The 24,713-nt window shown below is 39.5% G+C and overlaps 2 protein-coding genes and 1 long non-coding RNA gene across 4 annotated transcripts; 1 reads left to right on the top strand and 2 right to left on the bottom strand.

Moving 5' to 3' along the window:
- The first annotated feature begins 459 nt into the window (after positions 1-459).
- Positions 460-16,521, top strand: LOC125231261 (fatty-acid amide hydrolase 2-like). The gene is made up of 12 exons (XM_048136654.1): positions 460-688; positions 7,865-8,110; positions 9,067-9,193; positions 9,581-9,752; positions 10,326-10,450; positions 10,907-10,996; positions 12,082-12,227; positions 12,426-12,508; positions 13,207-13,390; positions 13,826-13,945; positions 14,352-14,489; positions 15,762-16,521. The coding sequence occupies exons 2-12, from the start codon at positions 7,880-7,882 to the stop codon at positions 15,903-15,905; spliced, it is 1,560 nt and encodes a 519-aa protein (XP_047992611.1). The 5' UTR covers positions 460-688; positions 7,865-7,879; the 3' UTR covers positions 15,906-16,521.
- Positions 1,454-2,723, bottom strand: LOC125231262. The gene is made up of 2 exons (XR_007177605.1): positions 2,594-2,723; positions 1,454-1,506 (listed from the first exon to the last, which is right to left on the bottom strand). It is a non-coding gene; the product is annotated as an uncharacterized LOC125231262 (long non-coding RNA).
- Positions 16,522-16,549: 28 nt separating the features above from the next.
- LOC125231189 lies at positions 16,550-22,480 on the bottom strand. 2 transcript variants are annotated; one of them, XM_048136559.1, is made up of 4 exons: positions 21,874-22,480; positions 20,854-20,857; positions 17,805-20,395; positions 16,550-16,797 (listed from the first exon to the last, which is right to left on the bottom strand). In XM_048136559.1, the coding sequence occupies exons 1-3, from the start codon at positions 21,916-21,918 to the stop codon at positions 17,862-17,864; spliced, it is 2,583 nt and encodes an 860-aa protein (XP_047992516.1). In that variant the 5' UTR covers positions 21,919-22,480; the 3' UTR covers positions 16,550-16,797; positions 17,805-17,861. The 2 variants fall into 2 exon arrangements, with proteins under 2 accessions (XP_047992516.1, XP_047992514.1); XM_048136557.1 differs by having other exon boundaries at positions 17,805-22,480.
- Between the last annotated feature and the right edge of the window lie 2,233 nt (positions 22,481-24,713).

Here is a 24,713-nt window from a genome sequence, read left to right as displayed (position 1 = left end):
TGGATGTTTTGTTCCGTGCATACTGATAGGTCGCGGTCGCGGTCGTTTTACGACGGACGTCCGCGTAGTATGTTCCTAGCTTTAAGTATGAAAAAAAATTATAGGGTACTGTAAGAGGTTTCATATACGGAATGAAACCTTTTACAGCATTTTGATGTTCGCTGACTGGCAGTCCCCCGATTTGAATTTGGAATAATAGATAAACGTCAAGGAGAACGAACACTTGACGGGGCATTCAGATAGAAGCAGCGATTGAGAGTGGTTGCTTGTTATTTAGCTCCTGAAAAAAAATAAAAAAAGATATTGAGTCAAAGTGTGGTTTAAATGTATGGATGCCCTTCACCAATAGGCCGTCTCTCTTACATGGTGGAGGCGCTAACGTCTTAATAAATAACGACCTCACCTTATAAATAAACAAGTTGAACATCACTCCCAGTCGATTACAATTTACATCCCATAAAACTTGTTATACAACTTATACACATTAACACTTTCTCACTCGCCGATACTCGTAAAACTTGATCTGCAACAGTTACAGAAAGAGACGACATAACGTCACGCGTACTCAGTCGCGTTGTGCAGTTTTGCAGTCCAAAGCAAACATTGAAAGTGAACGCCTGTGCCAGTTTTTAAAAAGTTAAAGTGAATGGTCTTTGAATAAATTTGGCGGTGAAACGATTCGCGTGAGGTGAGATTTTGTTTTTAAAACTGTAGGTAGGTTTTTTATGGTTGTTATTTGTTATGAAAATAGAAATTGTGGAAATATAGAATTATGTGATGATACCTATGTTATTAAGGATGATATATGGGAATTGTTTAGCTATCTAAATATACCTATGTATGTTGATAGATTCCTTGAACAAAATTTGGTGTTATTAGTTGACCAAAGTTACATTAACTTCCTTGTTTTAAGTATGTATAAAATGTAAATTAAAGGGATTCATAAATAAATAATCATTAGGTATACGGGTGATTCTAAGTTAAGAGGTACTTTCGACGGCACTGAAAAAAAAAAATATTTTCCCCTCACTAGCTCGGAAACACGTGTTTTGTCCTTTAATACCAGCGGGTAAAAACGCATTTTATCCACTAGTGGATAAAGTAATTTGACCTTGAATAGAGGCAAATTTTTTGCTTTAAAATAGATAAAAGTAGGTTAATCTAGTGATGAAGATGTTTTACCACCTGTGGAACTACTGGAAGCAGTGATAAACGCGTTTTTTGCGTTGTACTTTCCTCGCTATAGTGAGGGGAAAAGTTTTGTGTTACACACGAGTGCAAATGTATTTTACTTCTCGTGTATTGAAAAACTCGCAAGCACAGGATTCTATTCTCGAACCACTCGCTTCGCTCGTGGTTCAACTATAGAATCCTTTCGCTTGCTCGTTTTTCAATTCCACACTCGGCGTTAAAATACAACTTTGCACTCTTGTATAACAAATAACTATTTTTCAAGATAATACTTCATAATAACATATTTATTTTATAAAACTAAATGTTTTCTACCTGGGCCACAGACCAATACAACAAGACGGCCCTTACAGGGCGACTCGCGGTCACCAAGCATACGACAAATCAGGTTTATAAAAGTTTGAACGCGTGCGACACCGATCAGTAGCGCCCAAGTATACGACCCGCTAACAGTGTTCGTGTCCGCTCGGGAAAAAATCTTAAATAATCAAATTTGGTTGCAAACAATGGTCTCTTGCAGCATAAAGTGGTGTGGCAAGTCTTCTAACACTTCTACATATAAAAAAGATGGAATAACATTCCACAGTTAAGTCAAATTAATTATTTTGTTGAATATTGTTTATTATCCGCGGAGTTCATTTATACTGGTCAATATGGTTGTACTGAGCGGCGCCGAGGCGCGTCCATCCCTTTTTGCCTAGTTAACAATGCGATATGCTATCCCTTTCACGTAAACGACTAGGGATGGGGCCATGTTAGTTTATGTCTGTTGCGGGAACTTCGTACTGCCGTTCGTACCATGTGGTACCATTTTATGAAATATAAAAGAAAGCAGATTTGTAATTGTGAATAATTATCTAGAATCTGTAGAGACTGTAGTGTTATTTAGTTGATTGATTAGTTTAGAATATTTAGTCGGTAATTTAACTTAGTAAACGTAAGTACAAAATGCACAGTTTAGTTATTAGTTACTAGAATGATTTTTATTGAGGTCTATTACAATCATCATCCTCCTTGCGTTATCCCGGCATCGGCATTCGCCACGGCTCATGGGAGCCTGGGGTCCGCTTTGGAAACTAATCCCAAGATTTGGCGTAGGCACTAGTTTTATGAAAGCGACTGCCATCTGACCTTCCAACCCGAAGGGTAACTAGGCCTTATTATAATTTAATTATAATATTATAATTTGTTGCAAAACACATTCACCACAGTACTGGTACCGGTACCATTGTCTATAATAGACATGTCCCATTCCCATCCCTACTGCTAATCGTAAAGGCGCGCCATTATTTGAAACGACCAATGGCAGCACCGTGCGCGCCCGCCTCACCCCGCAAGGATTGGTGATTTGCGTCTCGAACAATATCGCTTGCATTAGGCTTCTAGTAGGGTGTTCTGTGACCTGGGCACTCAAAATTATTACAGAAATTCATGTAAATTAGTCACAATCAGCTCTAATGTAGGAAAAATGTCTCTCCCCTGGCCTGTCCCCCAACCGAATTTATTTGTCAACAAGTAATTATGACTTTGTTAAAATTCACTTATTATAAATTTAAAAGTGGAAAATGTCTGCCTTGATCCAGAGGCCGTGAGTTCAAGTCTCACCCAAGGCAGACATTTTCCACTTTTAAATTTATTCTAAGCCTAACGGCATCGATTGCAGACGTTTCTGCTAATCAGAAGTTAAAATTCACTTATTATTTTAATAGCCTTAATTTTACAAACACAAATAACTAAGGAACAGTATTTTATGAGTGGAATTTCTTATATTACTGTATTTAACAACAATTATGAACTCCAAACTTTGTCCTACGTGTTTCGTGTCTCGTCCCCTGGCTTTTTAGTTTTCGTTCAAAAGTCGGTTTAATTTGTTAATCTGTGGAGGTTCTGTCCTCTAATACACAGGGTGTTATGTGAAGTTACCGTCAAGAGGCGCGTAAGGCAACTATGCATCCGTTTTGTTGATTATTTCGGCCACGGCACTCGCTGGGTACAGAAATGTTGAGTGAATGCAGTCTTTCCTCTGGTCACTTTTATTTCACAATCATTTGTTTAAATACTAATATATATAACAATATCCACTGTAAATGTTGAATATATTGTTACGTTTATTTATGAATTGCGTACGAGAAACACTTTTACAGCTATTTTTGATTTTCATCGAAAATGTATCTCCCCTGGCGTATCAAAAAAGCCAGGGGAGATACTTTTGTACTAGTTTTGATTATTTTTATTTCCGTTTTCTCTTAACCTTTGTTTAGCTTTGTGCCTATTTTTATTTTAGCTTTACGATAGAAGGTTTTCTTTCCAGAAAAACGCAACTATTAAGAAAAACCGGCCAAGAGCGTGTCGGGCCACGCTCAGTGTAGGGTTCCGTAGTTTTCCGTATTTTTCTCAAAAACTACTGAACCTATCAAGTTCAAAACAATTTTCCTAGAAAGTATTTATAAAGTTCTACTTTTGTGATTTTTTTCATATTTTTTAAACATACGGTTCAAAAGTTAGAGGGGGGACGCACTTTTTTTCCTTTAGGAGCGATTATTTCCGAAAATACTAATATTATCAAAAAACCATCTTAGTAAACCCTTATTCATTTTTAAATACCTATCCAACAATATATCACACGTTGGGGTTGGAGTGAAAAAAAATATCAGCCCCCACTTTACATGTAGGGGGGGTACCCTAATAAAACATTTTTTTCCATTTTTTATTTTTGCACTTTGTCGGCGTGATTGAAATACATATTGGTACTAAATTTCAGATTTCTAGTGCTAACGGTTACTGAGATTATCCGCGGACGGACGGACGGACGGACGGACGGACGGACGGACGGACGGACGGACGGACAGACAGACATGGCGAAACTATAAGGGTTCCTAGTTGACTACGGAACCCTAAAAAAGAGGACACATTCACATTCAACTTCATATGAAATTTTCGTGAAGCTGTTTAATAAAAAACCGGCCAAGAGCGTGTCGGGCCACGCTCAGTGTAGGGTTCCGTAGTTTTCCGTATTTTTCTCAAAAACTACTGAACATATCAAGTTCAAAACAATTTTCCTTGAAAGTCTTTATAAATATCTACATTTGTGATTTTTTTCATATTTTTTAAATATATGGTTCAAAAGTTAGAGGGGGGGGACGCACTTTTTTTTCCTTTAGGAGCGATTATTTCCGAAAATATTAATATTATCAAAAAACGATCTGAGTAAACCCTTATTCATTTTTAAATACCTATCCAACAATATATCACACGTTGGGGTTGGAATTAAAAAAAATATCAGCCCCCACTTTACATGTAGGGGGGGTACCCTAATAAAACATTTTTTTCCATTTTTTATTTTTGCACTTTGTTGGCGTAATTGATATACATATTGGTACCAAATTTCAACTTTCTAGTGCTAACGGTTACTGAGATTATCCGCGGACGGACGGACGGACGGACGGACGGACGGACGGACGGACAGACAGACATGGCGAAACTATAAGGGTTCCTAGTTGACTACGGAACCCTAAAAAGGTTTAATACTGATATTAATATGATAGGTTTTTGTTTACTTGTTGCCTATTGATTGTACAATCAAATTATTTTTGTTTTAATGGATAATATGGAGAAGTGAAAAATAAGACAACTCATTAAGGAATTATCACTTTTCTTGCTGTAAGAATGTTATGAAATGTAAAGTTTGAGTATAAATAATCAATAATTATAATAAAAACAATAAATAGAGTTAATTCTTAAAAAATAAAACTAAATTTTTCATACAACTGTCTCTTCCCTGGTCACAAAGTATCCTCCCCTGTGCAACAGTATCTCCCCTGGACTGAGTATTTCCCCTGGTCGCTGATAAAACACGATAAAACAAATAAATTGACTGGTCCTCTTTGTAAACACTTCAAATTGGCAGTTTTAACTAATACAAATAAACAAATAGGTAAAAAACAACAAAAAAGTTCGCGCCGTCTCTCCATACAACGTATTACCTCTTAACTTAGAATCACCCATACAATAGTACGTCTAATGTCCAGATATATTTGTTTTTTTTTATGCCGATAGGTACTGTAACTACTGTACATTTTACATGGTTCCAACGGTGTAAGTTTATGATACAAATGAAGTAGGTAATTACTTTACATTACCTATTTTTCTCTTATATTTTTTGCGGCGTGTGTCAGTCAAAAACCTTGACTCCGTTGACCTACCTGTAACCGCCTAAAAACATAGAAAGGTTACCTCAAAAATGTGGGATTTTAGAAATATTAGTACGTCTTTCTTATCCAGCATTAGTTATCTATATATTTTACCTGACGGTCTAAACGGAAACCAGGAAGGAGCCATGTAGGGGAACTAGGGGTCTCGGGGTAATTTAGAAAATTGCAAAGATCTACTACTCTTACCTACAATAGAAGAGCTTTAGCAAAAGGGAGCATGGAGTTTATTTTATGTGGCTGTATGGTAGGGTAAATTTAAAAGTAGCAAAAAGTACTGGGTTTGGTGAAGACTACATGTCATATAGCATCGTTTACAGATGTTGTTATTGGTGCAGTCACGAGTGTTCATGGGGTCACATGTTCATAATTTCTGGTATAAGTAGCAAATATTAGCAACTTTCAAAATCATCCCACGATCCGAGGTCTCAAGTTTTTTCCGAGGGTCTACGAGTTCTATTACCCACACCTTATGAGTTGCAGGTGTCCATAGGCTACTTGGGCTTAAGATCATGCGACGATGTGGTTTAAAAAAAACTGTAAGAAATCACTGCCAGTAACTTTTGCAGGTAGGTAACAAAAAAACTTGACTATGACCCAACTGGCAGTATTTCTGCACCTTTTTCGTCGGTCGCATAATTTTCGAATAACCAAATTAAGTCCAAACCCGCTATTTCACGTTCCGTTACACCGTGCGTAACGGTTACGTAACGTAACGATTAACGTTTACGTCTGCTGTCGTAAGAGGTCGATGACTTATGTGGGTTGCGTTTGCGCACCCTTAAATGTATGTCAGAAAGACTAGTGAATAATAATTACCGTTAATTTGATGATTAGCCATCACAACAAAGTTGACCTTATACTTGTACTAGTTTTATTATTGTACATATGTATATTCTGAGCTTATACTTACTGAATACTTTACGCAGTAAGTGCTGACTCAGTGACCCGAAATGGATATTGGCGTCCGACACTAGACTTCGCCATTCGCTCCTGTCCTGTGCGATCTGAACGCATTCAGTCGCTTGAAGGTCACACAGGTATTTCTGGACCTCGTCGATCCATTAGTACCTGGCCCCGTAGCCGAATGGCATTTCTCCGACGCCAAACGAAAGCGATACGCCGCTGGCTCTGTCGCGCCAATACGCAAGCGCGATAGAGATAGATATCTACTAGCGCTTCGTTTCGTGAGCGTTTCGTGAGCGATTATGCCATTCGGCTAGCCACCCTGGGCCTTCCGACCGGACGTTTCCCAATAGATCGATTGTTGTGGGAATGCATCGTTCCCACGGGGCTGTGGTGGGCCTAAAATGGGGGAAGGGATGACTCTACCCACTAAAATGACATCGAAATTTCCCGGCTTTCCCGCATACTATGCCGTTTAAGGCTTGGGTTAGGCGTAAGGCGTCTTCAGATGTCAAACATGACACCATGACAATCATTATTATTTCCTCCACATAACAGGCATTGCATTGGAGTTAGGAGGTCAGCAAAAACAGTACCCATGCAAATATTCATTTGAAATAAACAATTTTTCTTATAATCATTATTTATTAACAAAAAATTAATGATCAGATGTTTTTTGCAAATCGCAATCAGTCTTTAATTTATCTTGTCTCGATCTAAAGTAACATTATAAAAATGCCGCGAAACGAGTGTGTTATTTAGCATATTGCATAATGCTTGCTTTGAATACTTTCTGTAGGTATAATTTAAAATTGTCTAAGAATGTAGTTGTGTGAACTCCTAGTAGCATAATAATAATAACAGGCTTGCAACCTGTAATTGTCTGTGGCTCATTCTTACTTTTGTGGTTGTTTGTGGTTGCGGTCAAAGTCTGTTGAACTGCTGACTGACAAACGCTGCCTGCACCTTGACCTCCGAATGGCTGTATTAAATATGCGACAAAGGCGCTTAGAATAACTGCGTCATTCGAAAGAGGTACCTCTATTGAGGGTGAGATAAAGATCTGATTTTGTGTTACGAGAAGAGAACCCTCAATTAGAGAAATTTTGGTTTTCATGGTAGACCCCCAATGGGATGATATAGATCGCTCGATATCGTGACTATCGTAACTACTTTTTGTTATTATATCTCCACTAAGTACTAGACATTTAAATGCCACCATTTGGATTTCTTTCAACCCCTTTTTGCCAAGAGTGGCATTGAAACTTAGTAGTTCGTGTGCTCTGCCTACCCCTTTATGAGATACAGGTGTGATTATATGTATGTAGACATTTAAATACAAAGGCATAATATTTAACATAAATAACCATTTAAATGAAATAAAATAAAAATTAAATTAACCTAAATAAAACTAAAGTTAAACTAAAGTAAATCTAAAAACGGCCCCTGTGGCATAGTACCGAAGACGCTGGCAGCATTTAAATTATACATATTTATAGAATCGCCCCCAGCAGTGTGTCTTAAGTCTAAATTACAAATCAAAACTGTTTTTTTTACAGAATCGCGACCCCAAAATGCCTTGCACAACATTGAAGTCGTTCCTCACCTGCGTCCGAGTGTTCATAGACAAGATGATCGACTTTTTCTTCGGCCTGTACTGGGACGGCAAGAAACAGTCCATTCCGGACCTGAGCAAGAAACACGCGTTCCTGGCTGAAAGCACGGTGACCTTGGCTCGGAAAATTAGAGAAAAAGAGTTGAAGTCTGAAGATTTGGTAAAGGCTGTTATTGAAAGGATAAAAGAGGTAATACTTACTATTTTATTGGTTTTCTATTAAGGATCCTTATATCCTTATAATATGCACATGGAGCACAAGCACAATTAACTCTCCTCCTGTACCTTATGAAAAAAAAAATCTTCGCTTTTCACTCGGTTAGGGTGCTCCCACACTGACTAGAATACTGGCTAATACTGTTCAACAATGTCATATAACATTTATTATAACCTGTCTGGGAGCACCTAAGACAGACGTTATTGGGCCTGAATGGGTGCAATATAAAAAGCAGAATCTCATTTCTTAATGAATGCTCTATAGTTTCTGAGTGAAAGATTTTTTATACACGTCCCAGTCAATAGGTACCCAACAAATCATCGTGTATCTACGAATCATTTGATGCTAAGGGAGCAACGTAGCCGATAGACGCGCGCGCAGGTTAAGTTTTCATCAGGGTATATATTAGGTACACGTATCTACCTAGGTATATGTTGGTATGTGAAAGAGAACTGTTTTGTTTCGTTTTATTTGTATTTGAAATCTTGGTAGGTACTGAAACTTCGTATGTGCACCTAATCTTTCCCATGCCAATTAATTCGGAAAAGTTTTTGCCTGAACTGTCTGTATATTAGTAGATATATGACGATATCGCTATTGTGTTGTCAGATTTCTGCTTGTCACGAATTATTTATTGTATGTTTTTCATTTCATAACATATTTTACGTTGTTTCCTCGGGAGGTAGTTATGAATAATTTTATATGCCTAAGTTTGTCAATCATTTCGGTCTAAAGACATAAGTTACATATACTTAGAAACTTAAGACTGAGCATACCTACAACTTTAGCTACCTAATTCATAATAGGCGCTCAAGGCATTGTACCAAAGATGCTGGCGGCATTCCCTCGCTATATCGCAACGCAATGTTGACAATACGTTGTGCGAGGACGTCACCAGCTGTTCAGTCAAATTCGTTTTTCTGTTTTAGGTGAATCCTATAATAAACGCAATAACGGAAGACCGCTTCGAAGCCGCATTAGCAGAAGCTAGGGAAGTCGACAACCTCATAGCAGCTGGAATTTCTGAGGAGATAGCAGCTAAGAAACCTTTCCTAGGTTTGTACAAAAATCCGCCATCAATTAATTTGTGAAATGGACTTCAGGACCCGTCTTTCTCCTTACTTTTTGGAGGGTATTACATTACATGGCTTGGCATTACATCAGCTAGGTACCTTATGATCGAAAAGGAACAATCACTAACTTCGCCTAAACGTATCTAACTAGCAAAAGGTAAGATCTGCAACTTTGACAAGTTTCCTAACTATTCTTCTCCTCTGGTCTTTCCTATTGCCATCACATTTTGATACCTTGAATCATCACTACCTATAACTTTTTAGTGGTTTCATGATTAAAATATTCCTAATATGAAATGAACTGAGTCATGGTAGGTCATGATAACGATTTTTCTCTTGTCCTCTCTCTCATAAAATTGTATTTCCCCAGGAGTTCCTTTCACAGCCAAGGAGAGTCAGGCCATGAAAGGCTTCCGCTACACCCTGGGGCTTTGGTCGCGGCGCGAGCTCCGAGCTGATGAGGACAGCGAAGCTGTAGTGCTGCTGAAGGCCGCTGGGGCTATACCAGTTGCACTTACTAATCTGCCAGAGTTACTGATTTGGTAAGTACCTTAGAGGTATTTAAAGTTTTTTTTTCTCAATGTGTCCACTTTATTTGGTTGGTTCGGCCACCTACTAAGAATGGTAGAGGATCGGGCTAAGAGGGCGTATCTGGGAAGACCCAGCGTGTCGGCCCAGATACCGCTGGGGAGACAGTGTGATGGCGGATTTGTGTCAGCTACCAGCCGGTAATTGGCCGGAATCTGCGCAGGATCGGGATAAGTGGCTTGCTCTCGTTTTGGAGGACTTGATCCTCTTTGGATCGCAGAGCCATATTAGTTCTTTAGTTCACTTTAGGAAAACCCTTGTACCTATGCCTAAAAGCTAAAAGATAAAAAAAAACTTGTTATCGTAAAAGCAACAATCTGAGCTCAGACCCTAAAAAATGATGTGCTCTAAATTCTCAGAAAGTGATGTCCTTTAAACTCTCAGAAAGTGAGGTTTTATAAATTGTGACGTGTGACCTAACCCTTCTAGCCTGAAGACACTGGCCAGTGGCCACTAATACGGTGCCAGCTCTTTAAAACCCTAATATATTATTTTCATCAACATGTGTTTTTCATTTTCATCAACAGGAGTGAAACCCGTAACCCGGTGTACGGGATGACGAACAACCCCCATCACACTGGTCGAACGCCCGGTGGTTCAAGCGGTGCTGAGGCAGCCCTCACTGCCAGCTACGCGACGCCCATCAGTTTGTGTAAGCAATTTGTATACTTTATAGTTTCTGCTTAGATCAAAGGGCTGTGGCCTAGCGCTAAGAGCGTGCGACTTTCAATCTGGAGGTCGCGGGTTGGAACCCCGGCTCGTACCAATGAGTTTCTCGGAACTTATTTCCGAAAAGTCATTTGATATTTGCCAGTCACTTTTCGACGTAGGAAAACATCATGAGGAAACCGGACTAATAAAGCCTAAGTAGTTACACTTTGGGTTGGAAGGTCAGATGACAGCTAGTCGCTTTCGTAAAACTAGTACCTACGGCAAATATTGAGATTAACTGGCAAAGCGGTCCCCAGGCTCCCATGAGCCCTGGCGAATACTAGGATAACGCAAGGAGGATGATGATGATGTCTCTTCTTCGATTAGGTACCCTTTTCTCCACCTAGAAAAGTAATACAAAGTCACATTTCCCACTGTAATTATCGTATTTTCTTAGGCTCTGACTTGGGAGGATCCACCCGCATGCCGGCTTTCTACTGTGGCTTGTTCGGACACCACACTACTGCTGGAACCACAAATATCAGAGGTACCTTCAAAATGAGGAGGCACACTCAAAGATTAGTCCATTGCACAGATAATTTCATACGTGCGAGTGAGAAGATATTTTTTTCTCTCTCACACATATGAATGACAGTGACATGCCTAGATTGCCTAGACACTTGCACAGGCGCCGCCTGGCGGGATAAAATGTCAGTGTGCCTCCTCATTGTAACAGAATGTACTAAATAGACATTTAGACGATTATATATTCGACCTTTATTCAAAGGTTCTTGGATCTTTAGAAGTTTATTTTAATCCTGGTCACGGCACCAAATGTAAATACCTACCCATAATCTTTCTTAGGAAACTAATTTCTAATTCCCAACAACATAACTCGCTACCTATTATACACCGTGTTTCCGGTAACACTCAAAACCTCAGACACCCCAACTGATTTTTATTTTTTTAAACTCATCTAGAGTATTCATCTTTTAATCTGATGGTTACTTTTTTTTTAATTGAATTTTTAATTTTCTGTACAGTTCTACTTGACTTTTAGCTCTACACTCAATAAAATAATTGCTAACTTCCACCATAAACCATAAAACTATTTATTTGTGTACGTTACTGCAACGACATAAGGCTTACCAATAGACAGCTAAGCTGTCACTGTAAAACACTTGAAAGCTTTGTAGCAGTAAGCAAATTTAAACCCAATATCCAAAATGACAAGGTTGTAATTAGGTACGAGTTCAATTTGTTGTGACTTATGATAAACATTAAGATTAAACTGACAAACAACGTCAAACTCGTAGCGGAAAAAATAATCGTCCAAGTAACCAGCCAGTATTAATACCCCTAAATACTGAAAAAGGTAAACAACCTCTAGCAATGCGATATACACAATGTTGTCTTACGAGTACAATAGAATAGGCACGTAAAAAATAACTAATAATACAAATTTAAATAAAAATATTACCCCCATCAAGATATATCTCATTCGATTCTACTCTCGATTCTGAACAAACTGTTTTCAGGTTTTTAGTGTTAAGTGAAACACGGTGTATATAATAGCATAATAATAATTAAGTTAATCCCATGTGTTCATTGACTTTATTAATTGCTTTCCAGGAGTAATGTTCCATAAAGGCGATGAGGAATCCATGTTCAGTCTCGGTTTTATCACCAAGCATGTCGAGGACCTGGCTCCTTTGACCAAAGTCATCGCGGGAGATAAAGCCCCTCTTCTAAAGTTAGATCGTAATATTGATATCAAGGTAAGTACAAATATTATAAAAACAACATACCTTCCTAATAGTCCTCATTATAAAAATCTGTACACGCTTGCTAAGAATATAAGTGATTTTCGATCTTATCAATTCATCTTTTGTTTGTCGGGGCATGTATTTTAATACCATAGCATAGAGTGTATCATTAACTATTAATAGAGGTAATAGACAAATGCATTTTTTCAGGACATTAAGTTTTACTACATGGAAACATCTAATGACTGCCGAGTAAGCTCAATAAGGCCGGAACTTAGGGACGCTATGACTAAGTAAGTACCTAAAATAAAGGACATACAGGGTGTTTCAATTAACGTAATACAAAATACGTGATTCCGGCTCTATGCACGTATCCAGGTCTTAAAATTCTACGTAATTAAATTTTGATAATTTTCAAACAAAATAAATAAATCCAATTCTTGAAGTGTGGTCACTCAATGTGACGTCATGGCATGACGTCAGTTGTAGGTGTCTTATCAGTTATCACGGTGTTGATTATTGTGACAAGTAACATGTCAGAATGCATTTTATTCATAAAATGTCAGTCTAGATAAACAAAAAGGTGAGTTTATACTACAAAACTAGGTTTAAACTATTTTCTCTTAACATCCTAGGTAGGGTAACCATGTTGTGGCTAAAATAACAGGATTTAGGAAAGCAATGATATTAATTATTATTAACTAGTTAAACAACACGTATGACGTAACCTAACAGTGTTTTAGCAATAGGAAGACGTTTGAAAAACATGTATTACGTTCATTGAAACACCCTGTATGTTAAATTATTTCATATTTAAACACGTGAGTCATAAAAAATATGGCTTGACTTGAATATGGATACTTGTGCAAAAAAAGCTTTTATTGCACATGATATGGAACGCCTCATATATTAAACTAATACCAATAAAGTCAGTCAAACATTAGATGTTACAAATACTTATTACCTGCAACCCCTACCTACTCTTCCACAGTGCAGTAACAAAGATCAGCAAGGAAGTGTCCCCAGAGAACAGTCCGCAGCCGTACCACCACGAGGGCTTCGACCACATGTACCAGTTATGGTCTTATTGGATGAGCAAGGAGCCCCATAACTTCGCCAGTCTGTTCAACAATAACAAGAGCGAAGCTAACGGCTTCGTGGAGTTCCTTAGATGGGTGAGTGATGAGGTTCCAATAATCTCAATGGTTCATATGTAAGAGATGTGAGCAAGGAGCCCCACAACTGCGCCAACCTCTTCAACAATAACAAGAGCCAACGGCTTTGTGGAGTTCCTTAGGGTGAGATTTGATATCGCTTAACTGAAGTTAATCTTAGATACTTAACAGCAATTGTCTTTTTTGCGATTTTGGGGAAAGGTTTTTTAGTTCGTTACAATTTGGTGTCGTGACCAGGATTTATGTTTTTGTGATATGATTTATTTTCACTTGCCGTCGGTCACGTGATTGACCCTGAAAGGATCTTAATAAAACCCCACTAATAGTGAAGTCTGGCTGATGTTTTGGATTTAGATGGTCATAAGGTACTTGATTTAAGTAAATACCCGCTTTTTAAGAATCACTGTATGATTTAAAAATTACATGTTGTTTCAGATGTTTTGCCTGAGCAAGCACGGTTTGTCAGCGGTCATCCGGTTGCTAGAAACGCAGGTTATGCCGCTGTATCCCAACTGGGCTGAAAACCTGACCAAACAATGGAAGGAGGATCTTTTGGTAAGTTTAGAATTGAAAATCTTTTTACTTTTTAGGTGTTTCATGAGTTTTTTTCGATTGAATAATTGACGTACTAAGTAGTACATTTAAACATACATTTTTTTACATGTGTTAAATTGTTGTATTAAAAAGTCACCCATTACGTCACAGCGTAAGGGGGAGGGGGGAGGGGGTCATACTGAGACTTTGATGCCTATGCTCGGTAGTGGGTGCATAATAATGTATGTAAAATAATGATGATGATGAGACCATGATAGATTCGATCCTTAGCTGTCGTTTTGGTCTATCAGAACCGCTTTATATTACCATCATAGTGCCATCATATTACCATAAACAGGTGGCGCCAAAATACTTGCAAAATTTTAACAAGTCCTATTTATTCACCATCCTTTTATACTTTCAACAGGCAAAACTTGGTGACAATGGAGTCCTACTAATGCCGAGCGCTCCTCATGCGGCCCCCCACCATTACTCTTGCTTCCTGCGGCCCTACAACTTCTCCTACTGGGCCGCTATCAACGTCCTCAGGTGTCCTGCTACTCAGGTAAAGAAGTCTTTAGCATGTACTATTGCGAATTAACGTCCATCACTGCGGGGGCAATCGGAAGATGGTAGTTAGTGGATTAGATAGTGGAGTAGATAGGCAAAACTTTGTACGTGGTCGAATACTTATAGACCTTATAGTGACTCTTGCCTTGTGACACTCTACCCAAGGCGGAAATGGAATTCGTTGGTGGTTTTTGACGGTAGTCCTAGGCTGGTTAGTCCGTCATCGCCCCTGGTCATGCGCGGATGCATGTAAGTTGGCCATACAAATAGACCACGTGACCCCCCTAGGGCCCCGGGCATAGCTGGGCACCGTTAATCAAATAGTTAACTTCGTTAATCGCTAATCCGTTACTAAAAAAGTTAACTTCGTTAATCGTTAAAGCGATACATTTCGACAAATTTAACGTAAGTTAAAGTTAATCGTTAATCCGTTAACACGTGAAAAAAAAAAATAACTTTTCTTTAAATATTTAGTTGCATCAGTATCCAATATAACGTATTATATTTCTGTAAAAGGCCGAAGTACAGCTAGCCTATTGAACTCTAGGCTGCAGTGATCGCCTGAGCTACTGCCAAGAGCTGTGTCAGGAGAGATGCTGGCGGTGACGGGACTGTTGTGGCACTTTGGGCGGTAGAGGCTAGGGAAGCGAATGTGGTCGTAAATAGGGCTCGAATTTGCTCGACAACAGTCGCCATGGTAAAGCTTAGGATTCACCGAATCAAAGTTAGTAAAAGCAAATCCACGTGAAGAATACTTTTTTAGGTAATATTTCGGACTTTTAGCAATCGACATCGGTAAAACCTAGGATTTACCGGCAAATCATAGGATTTGTCGTACTTCGGGCTTTTATAGTAGCGTTCAGAACGTGTTTTTCGCAGCGCAGATGGCGCCTGTGCCCTACTAGATTAACGATTAACGGACTCGGAGAAATTTAACGGAAGTTAACGAGTCCGTTAACATTTTTTCAAGTTAACTTAAAAGTTAATCCGTTAATCGAAATGTTAACTTCGTTAATTAACGATTAACGGATTAACGAGTTAATGCCCAGCTATGGCCCCGGGCCTTTACCACGTGACCCCCCCCTGGGCACGAAGCTGGATCCGCGCTTGCCCCTGGTTCCCCGGACCGGGCGACATGCGTAAAAGCATTTCCCTAACGTAAAACTAAGGGGTGGCAGATGGTAGCTGATCGCTCACAGTCCTTCTGTGTCAATTCAGTCATTTATAAAACCTCCCACGACTGACATTTCTATCAACTTGTCCACAGGTTCCTCTAGGCGTGAACAGCCAAGGTCTCCCCATCGGTATCCAAGTGGTGGCAGCTCCGTACAACGACGCGCTTTGTCTGTCCGTCGCCAAGTTTTTGGAGAAGGAGTTCGGCGGCGCCGTCATGCCTTGCAAAACTCAATAAGTTGTAGTTATTATGTGTGTGTAACACAGTACCCAGTGCGTTAGTTAGTAGGTTCAGAACAGTTATAGATTACATTAAAATGAGAGAGACCCCTTAGGTACTAGTGGTAGGCTGCTGGTAGTATCTCTCGAGCGTTGAAACAAGGTTTGCGCTCAAATGCGAAGCGGAACCATTTTTTTTTAGGGCTGGACGCTAATCTAAGTTTGGGGTCTCTAAAATAACAGTCTTCTATGAGATGCCTGCTGTTGTTGAAATGAAAAATGAAAGAAGAAAAACGCTTTCGCAGTATGCAATTATGCATTACTTCTTTTATGTAGGTACCTACCGATGCCTTAGTCGCCTTAGTTGTAAGTCGCCGTATTATGTGTATAGGGGAATGAATAATGTGATAAATTGATAATGTTTGTTTGGGTAGGTAGGGTAGCTGGGTGAAATGAAAAATATGAAAGTTTTGTAGTTACTGGTAGGGATTTTTTTATATTAATAATTAGTCGTAATATGTCTGAATCTCATTACCGGTGCTAAGTTCTAATTAATTTGTATTTTATTTACGTTTGATAATTATGTATAAAGATTTATATTTTTATTAAATATTTGATTACAACTTTTTATGAAAGTTTTGTTTCATTTGAATACCTATTGTCGCCACCCCTCTCCTAGCCGCCTACGGTACATTTACGAGTCCGTAAAGGAGAAGGATGGCAACTTATTTGTGTGTGTGTGGTCAATATATATACTGACCACCAAACAGAATGCATGGTATACATACCTGACATTTCTATAGATGATTCCTCATCCACGCTCACGCTGTCCCAACCTTCTCGGGGCCAGGTGAGCCTCTGATCTGCTTCGCTTGCTTTTATGTTACGGCGGCTGATTGTCACTCCGTGATCTGTGGGTTTTAAGTGCTCATGAATATGGTATTCTCCTAACAACCGTCCCTTAGAACATACATCATCGTCATACTACTCATACTAAGGATTGATCTTATTCAACCAGACAGGGTACACCAAATACATCTTCCTCGGACGCCTACACGCCCAAGTGGATAGTCGAGACGTACCGCCACACTACGGCACGTCTATCTGGAGCTCGGCGGGTGTGAGGACGTGCTGAACTGTCAACACCCTCGTACCTATCATACCGACTCTTCTGGAGAACTCGTCTTCCAGGATTGATAACAGTGAGGGCCGTCGGCGTACCTCTCGACCCCCGGCGACCTCGACCCCCGGGCTGAGCCAGGTACGCCGCCGACGTGCCCCTCGACCCCCGGCGACCTCGACCCCCGGGCTGAGCCGAGCACGCCGTGGACTTGCACCTCACCCTCTGGCGATCTAGTCTTACCAGGATTGAGAACAGTGAGCCGTCGACGTACCTCTCGACCCCCGGCGACCTCGACCCCCGGGCTGAGCCAGGTACGCCGCCGACGTGCCCTCGACCCCCGGCGACCTCGACCCCCGGGCTGAGCCGAGCACGCCGCGGTCTCACCATGATTGAGCATGCATGCTTATTCTAAGTGTGTCTACCTGTCACTTACCGGCACCTTTTGCGTGCCTTGTCTGCTTGCGCCTCTGGAGAACTAGTCTTCCAGGATTGAGTACCATACTTACTATTTAGATAGACAACTCGGCACCTAGTGGCACCTTTAGTGCGCCTTGTCTGTTACTAAGATAATCGAGGTAATAGCCTTTAGTTAGATATGGAAACAATTGTAAGAGATACCATTACACCACTGTGAGCCACCAAGTATAAATAAATACTTAGCTTTAGTCGTCTCTGCAATATCTGGATAGCACGTGGATCACTTCACTGTGTGTTACACTTTTAAGTACTGGCGCGTTTCTCGCGCCTCGTGGAATGTCTACGTGGCACGTAGTTTGACAACTTTGAGATACTTACTATGGCTCCACCCAGAGGGCGCCGCCAGTGTTGCCGCAGGGGAATATTCTTGGGGCTCTATAGTTTCGCGTTGGTCGCGACACTCCCCACTACAGGCAGCAAAACTGCGACTAAGTTGCTGGTCCACTCCTTAATCTTCTCAAGAGCACGAAGCGCCGCTGCTCTCTTAGGTCTGGACTCGTCGTGATGTTCAGCCGACGCGATGTTCTCTAGGTGGTGCGTTTCAGGATCAGTGTTCTCGCAGAACGTCATGTCTTTGACTGCGAGTGGGTCTGGTTCGGGTATGGACTTAGGCTCAGGCTCGTGTAACTGACTAGATGCAGGCTCTAATAAGACTGAATCAGACGGTATTTCTTCTGACTCGTTTAATTCTGTTAATTGATAAGATTTCTGCTCAGAAGTCTTAAGAACGTCGTTAGTGGATTCTTTCATCACGTCGTCCCTTCTTGTTGGATGTGGGACGTCAGGAACCTGTACAGATTCTTCTACGCTTTCTTCATGTGACGTTTGTTTACACTGTTCCTCTCCATCTTCGATCTCTAACGGGTAGAGATGCGCGATAGATCTTGTATATATTGTATCTTCTACTTGGACCGTGGCTACTCTACATAAACCATCGGCGCCTTCCTTTAAAGATACTATTTTCCCAACTTTCCAATTGATCCTATTCTTCGTGAAATCTGACTCTTTTGGTATGAGTATAGGGTATCGTTTGTCGAACGACCAGTTTGCGTTTTTCATACGACCTTTGCATCTCAATAGGTCATCAATGTCCTTGAATACTCCTAAGTTTCGACTTAGATTGGTTTCTTTTCCTTCTACCTCTAGAGGAAAATATTTAGCTTGAATTTCTTTTAATTTATGAAGCTTGTCGTCTGTTGACTGATTATTTCCTATCACTTCATTTGGTGTTATAATTTCCTCCGTTTTCATCGGGTTGACATTAACAACTGGATCTTCTTTATCGACCATCTCTATGTCTTCTTGGAACCCAAGACCCTCCCCTGTCAGAAGAGAACTGGTTGGCTCACTGCCGGATGTGGTTGGCCATTTCTGTGGATCTTCTGTTATAAACTGCGGACCATTCAGCCATTTCTCCTTATCCTCCTCTGCACGAAGGGGTCTTGTGCCTACATCTGCTGGGTTCAAGCTTGATGGTAGATATCTTATCTCCAGGTCTTTGTTTGTCTTGATTTCTTCTACTCGTCTGGCAACGAAGGGAGGAAGTAGTTTGTTAGACTTACACCATTCGATGACAATCTGACTATCGGTCCATAAGACTTGTCTTACTATTTTCTGTTGCAGAAACTTAAGGACGAACTTCATCAGTCTACAGCCTATCAGTACTCCCAGAAGTTCTAGACGGGGTATCTTGAGGTTATCTTGATCCTTGGTTGGTATCAGACGGGATTTACCCATGATAAAGATTTTCTTCGAGCCACAGACTAGAAACACCGATGCTGCGTAGGCTTGTAGTGAAGCATCTGTGAAGCAGTGCAGTTGGTAATTCGCTTCCGTTGGTGTCTTCATGTAACATCTATCCACCGATACCTTTCCTATGACTTCTAGGTTCTGTCGGATGATGTTCCACTCTTCTGTTAGCTCGCTTGATAATGGTGAGTCCCAAGATACTCCGGCCTTCCAAAGTACTTGCAGAAAAAGTTTAGCTGATAATGTATGAGGTGCCGCGTAACCGCACGGGTCATAAATTGATGCGATAGTCTTCAGTATTCCTCTTTTTGTGACTGCTTCCTCTTGGAGGTTGGGCTTCAGCTGGAGGGTGTCCTTTTTTATGTCCCACTCTAAGCCAAGTACTTTTATCTTGTTTTCTTTACATGTATCAGGGACCATCTTCATGAATTCTTCGGAGTTAGAACTCCAATCCCTGAGTGACATTGAAATATCTTGAAAAGATCCTTTTAAACTTTTGTAAAGCTCTATTGCTTCAGCTGTAGTACTACAGCCTGAAACAAAGTTGTCTACGTATATGTCATTCGCTTTCTGCCTGACATGCTGATCTTCTGCATTATTTAAATGTTCTTTAATAGTCGCATTCAGTAGAAACGGTGAAGATATCACGCCGAATGGAACTCTGCAGAATCTTAGGTAAAGTAGGTTATCCTGAGATACTGGTTTAGAGGTATCTTTAAGCCATAAGAATCTGGTAACGTCACGATCCTTCTCGTGTAATGCCATCTGTAAAAACGCCTTTTCTATGTCGGACGTCAATCCTATGTGATGTGTCCTGAATTTGATGAGTAACCCTGTAAGGTCTTCAAGCATGAGTGGTCCTCTGTATAAGCACTCGTTCAGACTCTTGGTGTTCTTGTTACTCTTGGAACTAGCATCATACACGATTCGCATAGGTTTTCCTCGATGACGTACTCCATGGAAGGGTAGGTAGTGAATAGCGTTACCAGTTGACGTTCCTGATGTGGGTACGACTTCTATTATACCCTTAGCTAATTGTTGTTTAAATGTATCGTCGTATGACATTAAGGTTTCTTGGTCCATGCGCTTCAGTAAACTTGACAGACGCCCAAAGGCGATTCCAAAGTTATTAGGTAAGTCAGGCGGATAAGTTATCCATGGCCAGCTTACCGTGTATCTATTGTTAATTTTTACTGTAGTTTCATTAAAATTTTTAATAGCTTCTTCTTTTCTTGTTGCTTTAGGTGAATCACAAATTCCTATACATTCCAATTCCCAAAGGTTTTTAATGTCTCCATCACAAAGAGGTGAATCTGGTTGATGAAGCTTCGTTTCAATGCAAGTTTGAGCATAAGTCACTACATATGATTCCTCTTCAAGCTGTGGTTCCGTCTTGCCACTGACTATCCATCCAAGGGCAGAATCCACTAGAAACAAGTTACTATCTAGTTGTATCTTAGTTTCATAAATAATGTTAAAGTAGTAGTCGTTTCCGATTAGAATCTGCACCTGTCCGCTTACAGAACCATCATCCGCCAGTACATAAGACTCGGGTACGCCCCGTAACTTGACATTTGGGATGAATCCTCTTGAAATGCGTTGGACACAGTTAGCTTGTATAACTATCTTCTTATTTGTTCTAGTTACTAACTGTAGAATCACTATAGGACTATGTATTTCCTTCGGAGGATCTTCACCGAAGGTGAAAATTGTCAAGAGACTTTCTTCTTCGACTGGAAGCTTCAACTCCTTGGCCGCTTGAAATGTGACATAAGAACGTTGAGACCCTGGGTCTAAAATTAAACGGTATTTACACAATACATTATTCTTATCACCTAAGGGGTTAGCATAAACAACAGCTGTCTGTAGAGTGGTGATTCCTCTTTCTGAAATAGTCAAGACTGTTTCTTTGTTTTGGGATCCTTTGGAAAATTTGAAGGGCATAAGGCCATGTTGTGCCTTTCCTTTCCTGGGCAAAGTCTACAAGTCCAGTTTTCCTTACAGTCCTTTACAAGATGATTCTTCCTAAAGCATATAAAGCATCTTCCGGTCAACCGCTTCTTTCTTTCCTCTAAAGTAGAAGCGTCCTGGCACGTATAATTGCGGTGTTTGCCTTTGCAGAATATACAACCTAAGATTTTCCCTTTTTCCTTTGGGTTAACAGTTGCAGATCTGTTAGCAGATGTTGCAACATTAGATACGCTCGGTTTGCTTCCTTTTTTGGGTTCATTGGCCCTTTGAAATTTTCCTTTTCTATTTAGTCCTTTTCTATTAGTACTTCCTTGATAATGTTGAGTATTTGAGGTATTATTTCCCTGTTGGAAATGATGCATTCTCTTCGCACGCTTTGCGTTCACATGCAGGGTACCGACAGTGCTGTCATCTACCTCATGTGATCGTTTCCTTCCAGCAATTCTCTCTGCATCTTCCTTTGCAGTGATAATTTTATTCAATTGTTCCCGGAGTTCTTGTGTGGACTCATTCTGAATTTTCAACTTTATTTCGTATATTAAATCCGAAGGAAATTTCTCCAAAATCATGAAACGAAGATGGTTGTGGTTGGTGTTTTCGCCAAGAGACTCTAGGATTTTAAGATTGCGCTCCACCTCGTTGAAAGTTCTTCTACAATCTTCTGCGCTGCTTTTTGCCGCTTCGATTTTGTATAATGTAGCATAGTGGGCATCAATCAGATGAGCTTTCTTGCCAAAACGTTCCTTTAGTAGAGTGACCGCTATCTTATAGTTTCCGTTAGTGGTAGGCAGGCCATCAATAGCTTTCTTAGCATCACCCGTCACTGAAGTTTTAAGATAAGACAGCTTGTCTACATCAGGTAAGTTTCTTGAGTCGATATTGCTGCTAAAACTATCCCAAAATTCGCACCAGGAAAGCACATCCCCGTTATAAACCTGTAGTTGGAGTTTCGGTAGTCGACAAGAGGAATTCACTTCAGGCGGCTTTTCCTGGGTCTCACGGGATACGGTGACTTGGTCGATCTTCGCCTTGAGTTCTGCTAAAGTCTCTTCTGCTAAAAGCTGCTGGCCACTAATCAAGAAAATTTCATCTGATGCAGGAGTTGTAGCTAAACGAAAGTATTCTGATAAATTAGCGTTGAGCCTATTCACTGCAGCTTGCAGTCTGTTATAGACGACCTGAGCCTGTCCTATGTTTTCTGACCGAACCGTACTGGGTATTGTTTCCAATTCAGCACCAATTTTTTCACTGGTGATTCGAAGTCTGATTAAGAGAATCTCATCCATCTTGTCCTGGAAGGTACAGAAATATATACTATAAACTAGTATCTTTTATTAACACTCTTATTGGGAAAAGTCTATTTAATTATCCTTCACAAGGATAGGTTTTTGACATTTTCTTTAATTATTTTAGAATGCTACTAGAAATGAGGAATTGTTTATTTTTTATTAATCTATTCTTATTATGGAAAACAACACTCAATAGTTAAAAGTAACAAAAGATTAAAATTTAATTTAATTTATGAGGACTCTTATTTGAAACTTTAATACTTTCACTTTAAGATTAATTTAATTAATGAGTTCTTTTATTTCCAAATTTAAATTATTTCACTTTAAATTGAATATCACTAAAGAAAATTGGAATATCTGTAAACATAACATACACACAGACATGTTATTGAACTCAAATTTATGTTAAGACTTATCACTTCTTATCAGTGCTTGTCAGTAACGTTGACGTTTACACGCAGGTAACTATAATATAACTTTGCACTGTCACTTTCACTCATTCAGCTTACTCATTTGTTTTATTTTTGTATTTAATTTGTATGACGTATTTTAACGAACACTATTGACACAAATTCACTTCTTATACTAAACCTGTAAAGAAGATGTTAATTCACATATACACACAATCAACATAAAAAAAAACTTTCTCAAAGTTCTTTAAGGAATAAGTAAACAACATTGTGAGTTCAGGAAAAATATGCGAGATATACATAACATAATATCTCACGATGTTAAAAGCTTCTCTAAACTTTTAAAGAATACTAGAATTCGCCATTTTGACTTCGCTGCAAATACATTTCTTCATCCAAGTTAATCTTCGCCAATAACAAGTACAATGTCAAAATATTCAAGATATCTCTAATAAAACGTAATACGGATGTTAAAACTTGAATATTGACTGTAATATTATTTCTACTTTAGAACTTTAAACACGCCATGTTTCTTTGCAAAAACCACGAGGTCGTTTTCGCTAACTTTACGGCAAATTAGCTGACGATTGGTTTTTCTTTGAACAAACTTCATGTGATGACGAAGTAGTTATTTAAAAACTTACCGAGGAATTTCTTTTCTCTTTTCTCGTCTAATTCGGTGGTATGTGTCGAGTCCGTGATGGTTCACGGAGGCCGGTTCGTGTTTTTGTCTTCTTATGACGTAAAATACACATATTTTCAATAATCGTACTCATTCACCAATTTAATTCTTCTATAAAGCACTTGAAATTGTACAAAACAACTGCATCTTACCTATAAACTGGATGCAAACTTCTTGGGAACCAGCGCTGTTGCAGCTTCTCCGTAAACAAAGTTTCAAAGTAAAGCGTATTCTCTACGGGAATTAGTGTTGCCAGCCTTAGTCAGAACTCCCTGATTTCTGACATATTTAACGAATAAACTAACCGTAACTTGTTTCTTCTTCGGTCCTTTTAGATGCATCGTTATTACTTTTATACAAATACTTAATACTAAAATCTTAATTCTAATTAAGTTTAACACACATGTATCAAGTAAAATTCAAAGCGGAAAATTCCTCTGCCCCTTCTTATTTTACGCTTGTCTTATAAGACTTATAAGATATACCTGCAGTATACCATAGGCTAGTGCTTCTCTTCTTATCCCTGAAAAGATCTTCTAGCTTATATACTAATCAATCCAATATAATTACGAACACAAAGACAAAATTCTTACCGACTTATACCTATACACAGTTCAGTATGACCGTTTGACTTAATTACACATTCATCTTATAAGAAAATTCTCATTACTGCCTTCCAAGTCGAATCCGTTTGTAAAATAATTTCTTCTCTTCACTGAAGTTATCCGGTTAATCCTTTCGAGTCGTAATTTTCTCCCGACATTTCGGGTAATCTTCTTACTGTAACTGTAGCAACACTACTTCGTGCTATGGCCGCCGCGATGGCGCGATGGCCGCCATGTTTCGCTTTTGGCCAATCAGAGACGTATTCGTGACGTATCCCGGAAGCAACTGAAGCAACTTTGTTCAAAAACATGACCTTTTATTTTTGAATAATGAATTTTTAATTTCATAAATTCGGACGAATACTGAAATCTTCATACTTTTATTTTTTAAACATTATTTATAACAATTGAGCCTTTTTTCTTATACGGGGAATAAAATGTATCTTATAAGTAAGTAAACCATCCTTTAGCCGAGAGAGTACGCCATGATGTATTTTCTCATATCCTGCCGTATTACACAG

The sequence above is a fragment of the Leguminivora glycinivorella genome, chromosome 11, assembly GCF_023078275.1.
Source record: "Leguminivora glycinivorella isolate SPB_JAAS2020 chromosome 11, LegGlyc_1.1, whole genome shotgun sequence".
In the NCBI taxonomy this organism is placed as follows: domain Eukaryota; kingdom Metazoa; phylum Arthropoda; class Insecta; order Lepidoptera; family Tortricidae; genus Leguminivora; species Leguminivora glycinivorella.
Note: the sequence above shows the minus strand (reverse complement) of the source record. Positions and strands in the feature narration are given on the sequence as shown.

Excerpts from the sequence above, each read along its gene's own strand:
- LOC125231261 (XM_048136654.1), top strand. The coding sequence starts at position 7,880 with ATGCCTTGCACAACATTGAAGTCGTTCCTCACCTGCGTCCGAGTGTTC. Across the intron at positions 10,451-10,906 it reads CGCGACGCCCATCAGTTTGT|GCTCTGACTTGGGAGGATCC; the intron begins GTAAGCAATTTG and ends GTATTTTCTTAG. Across the intron at positions 13,946-14,351 it reads AATGGAAGGAGGATCTTTTG|GCAAAACTTGGTGACAATGG; the intron begins GTAAGTTTAGAA and ends TACTTTCAACAG.
- LOC125231189 (XM_048136557.1), bottom strand. The coding sequence starts at position 21,179 with ATGCCCTTCAAATTTTCCAAAGGATCCCAAAACAAAGAAACAGTCTTG.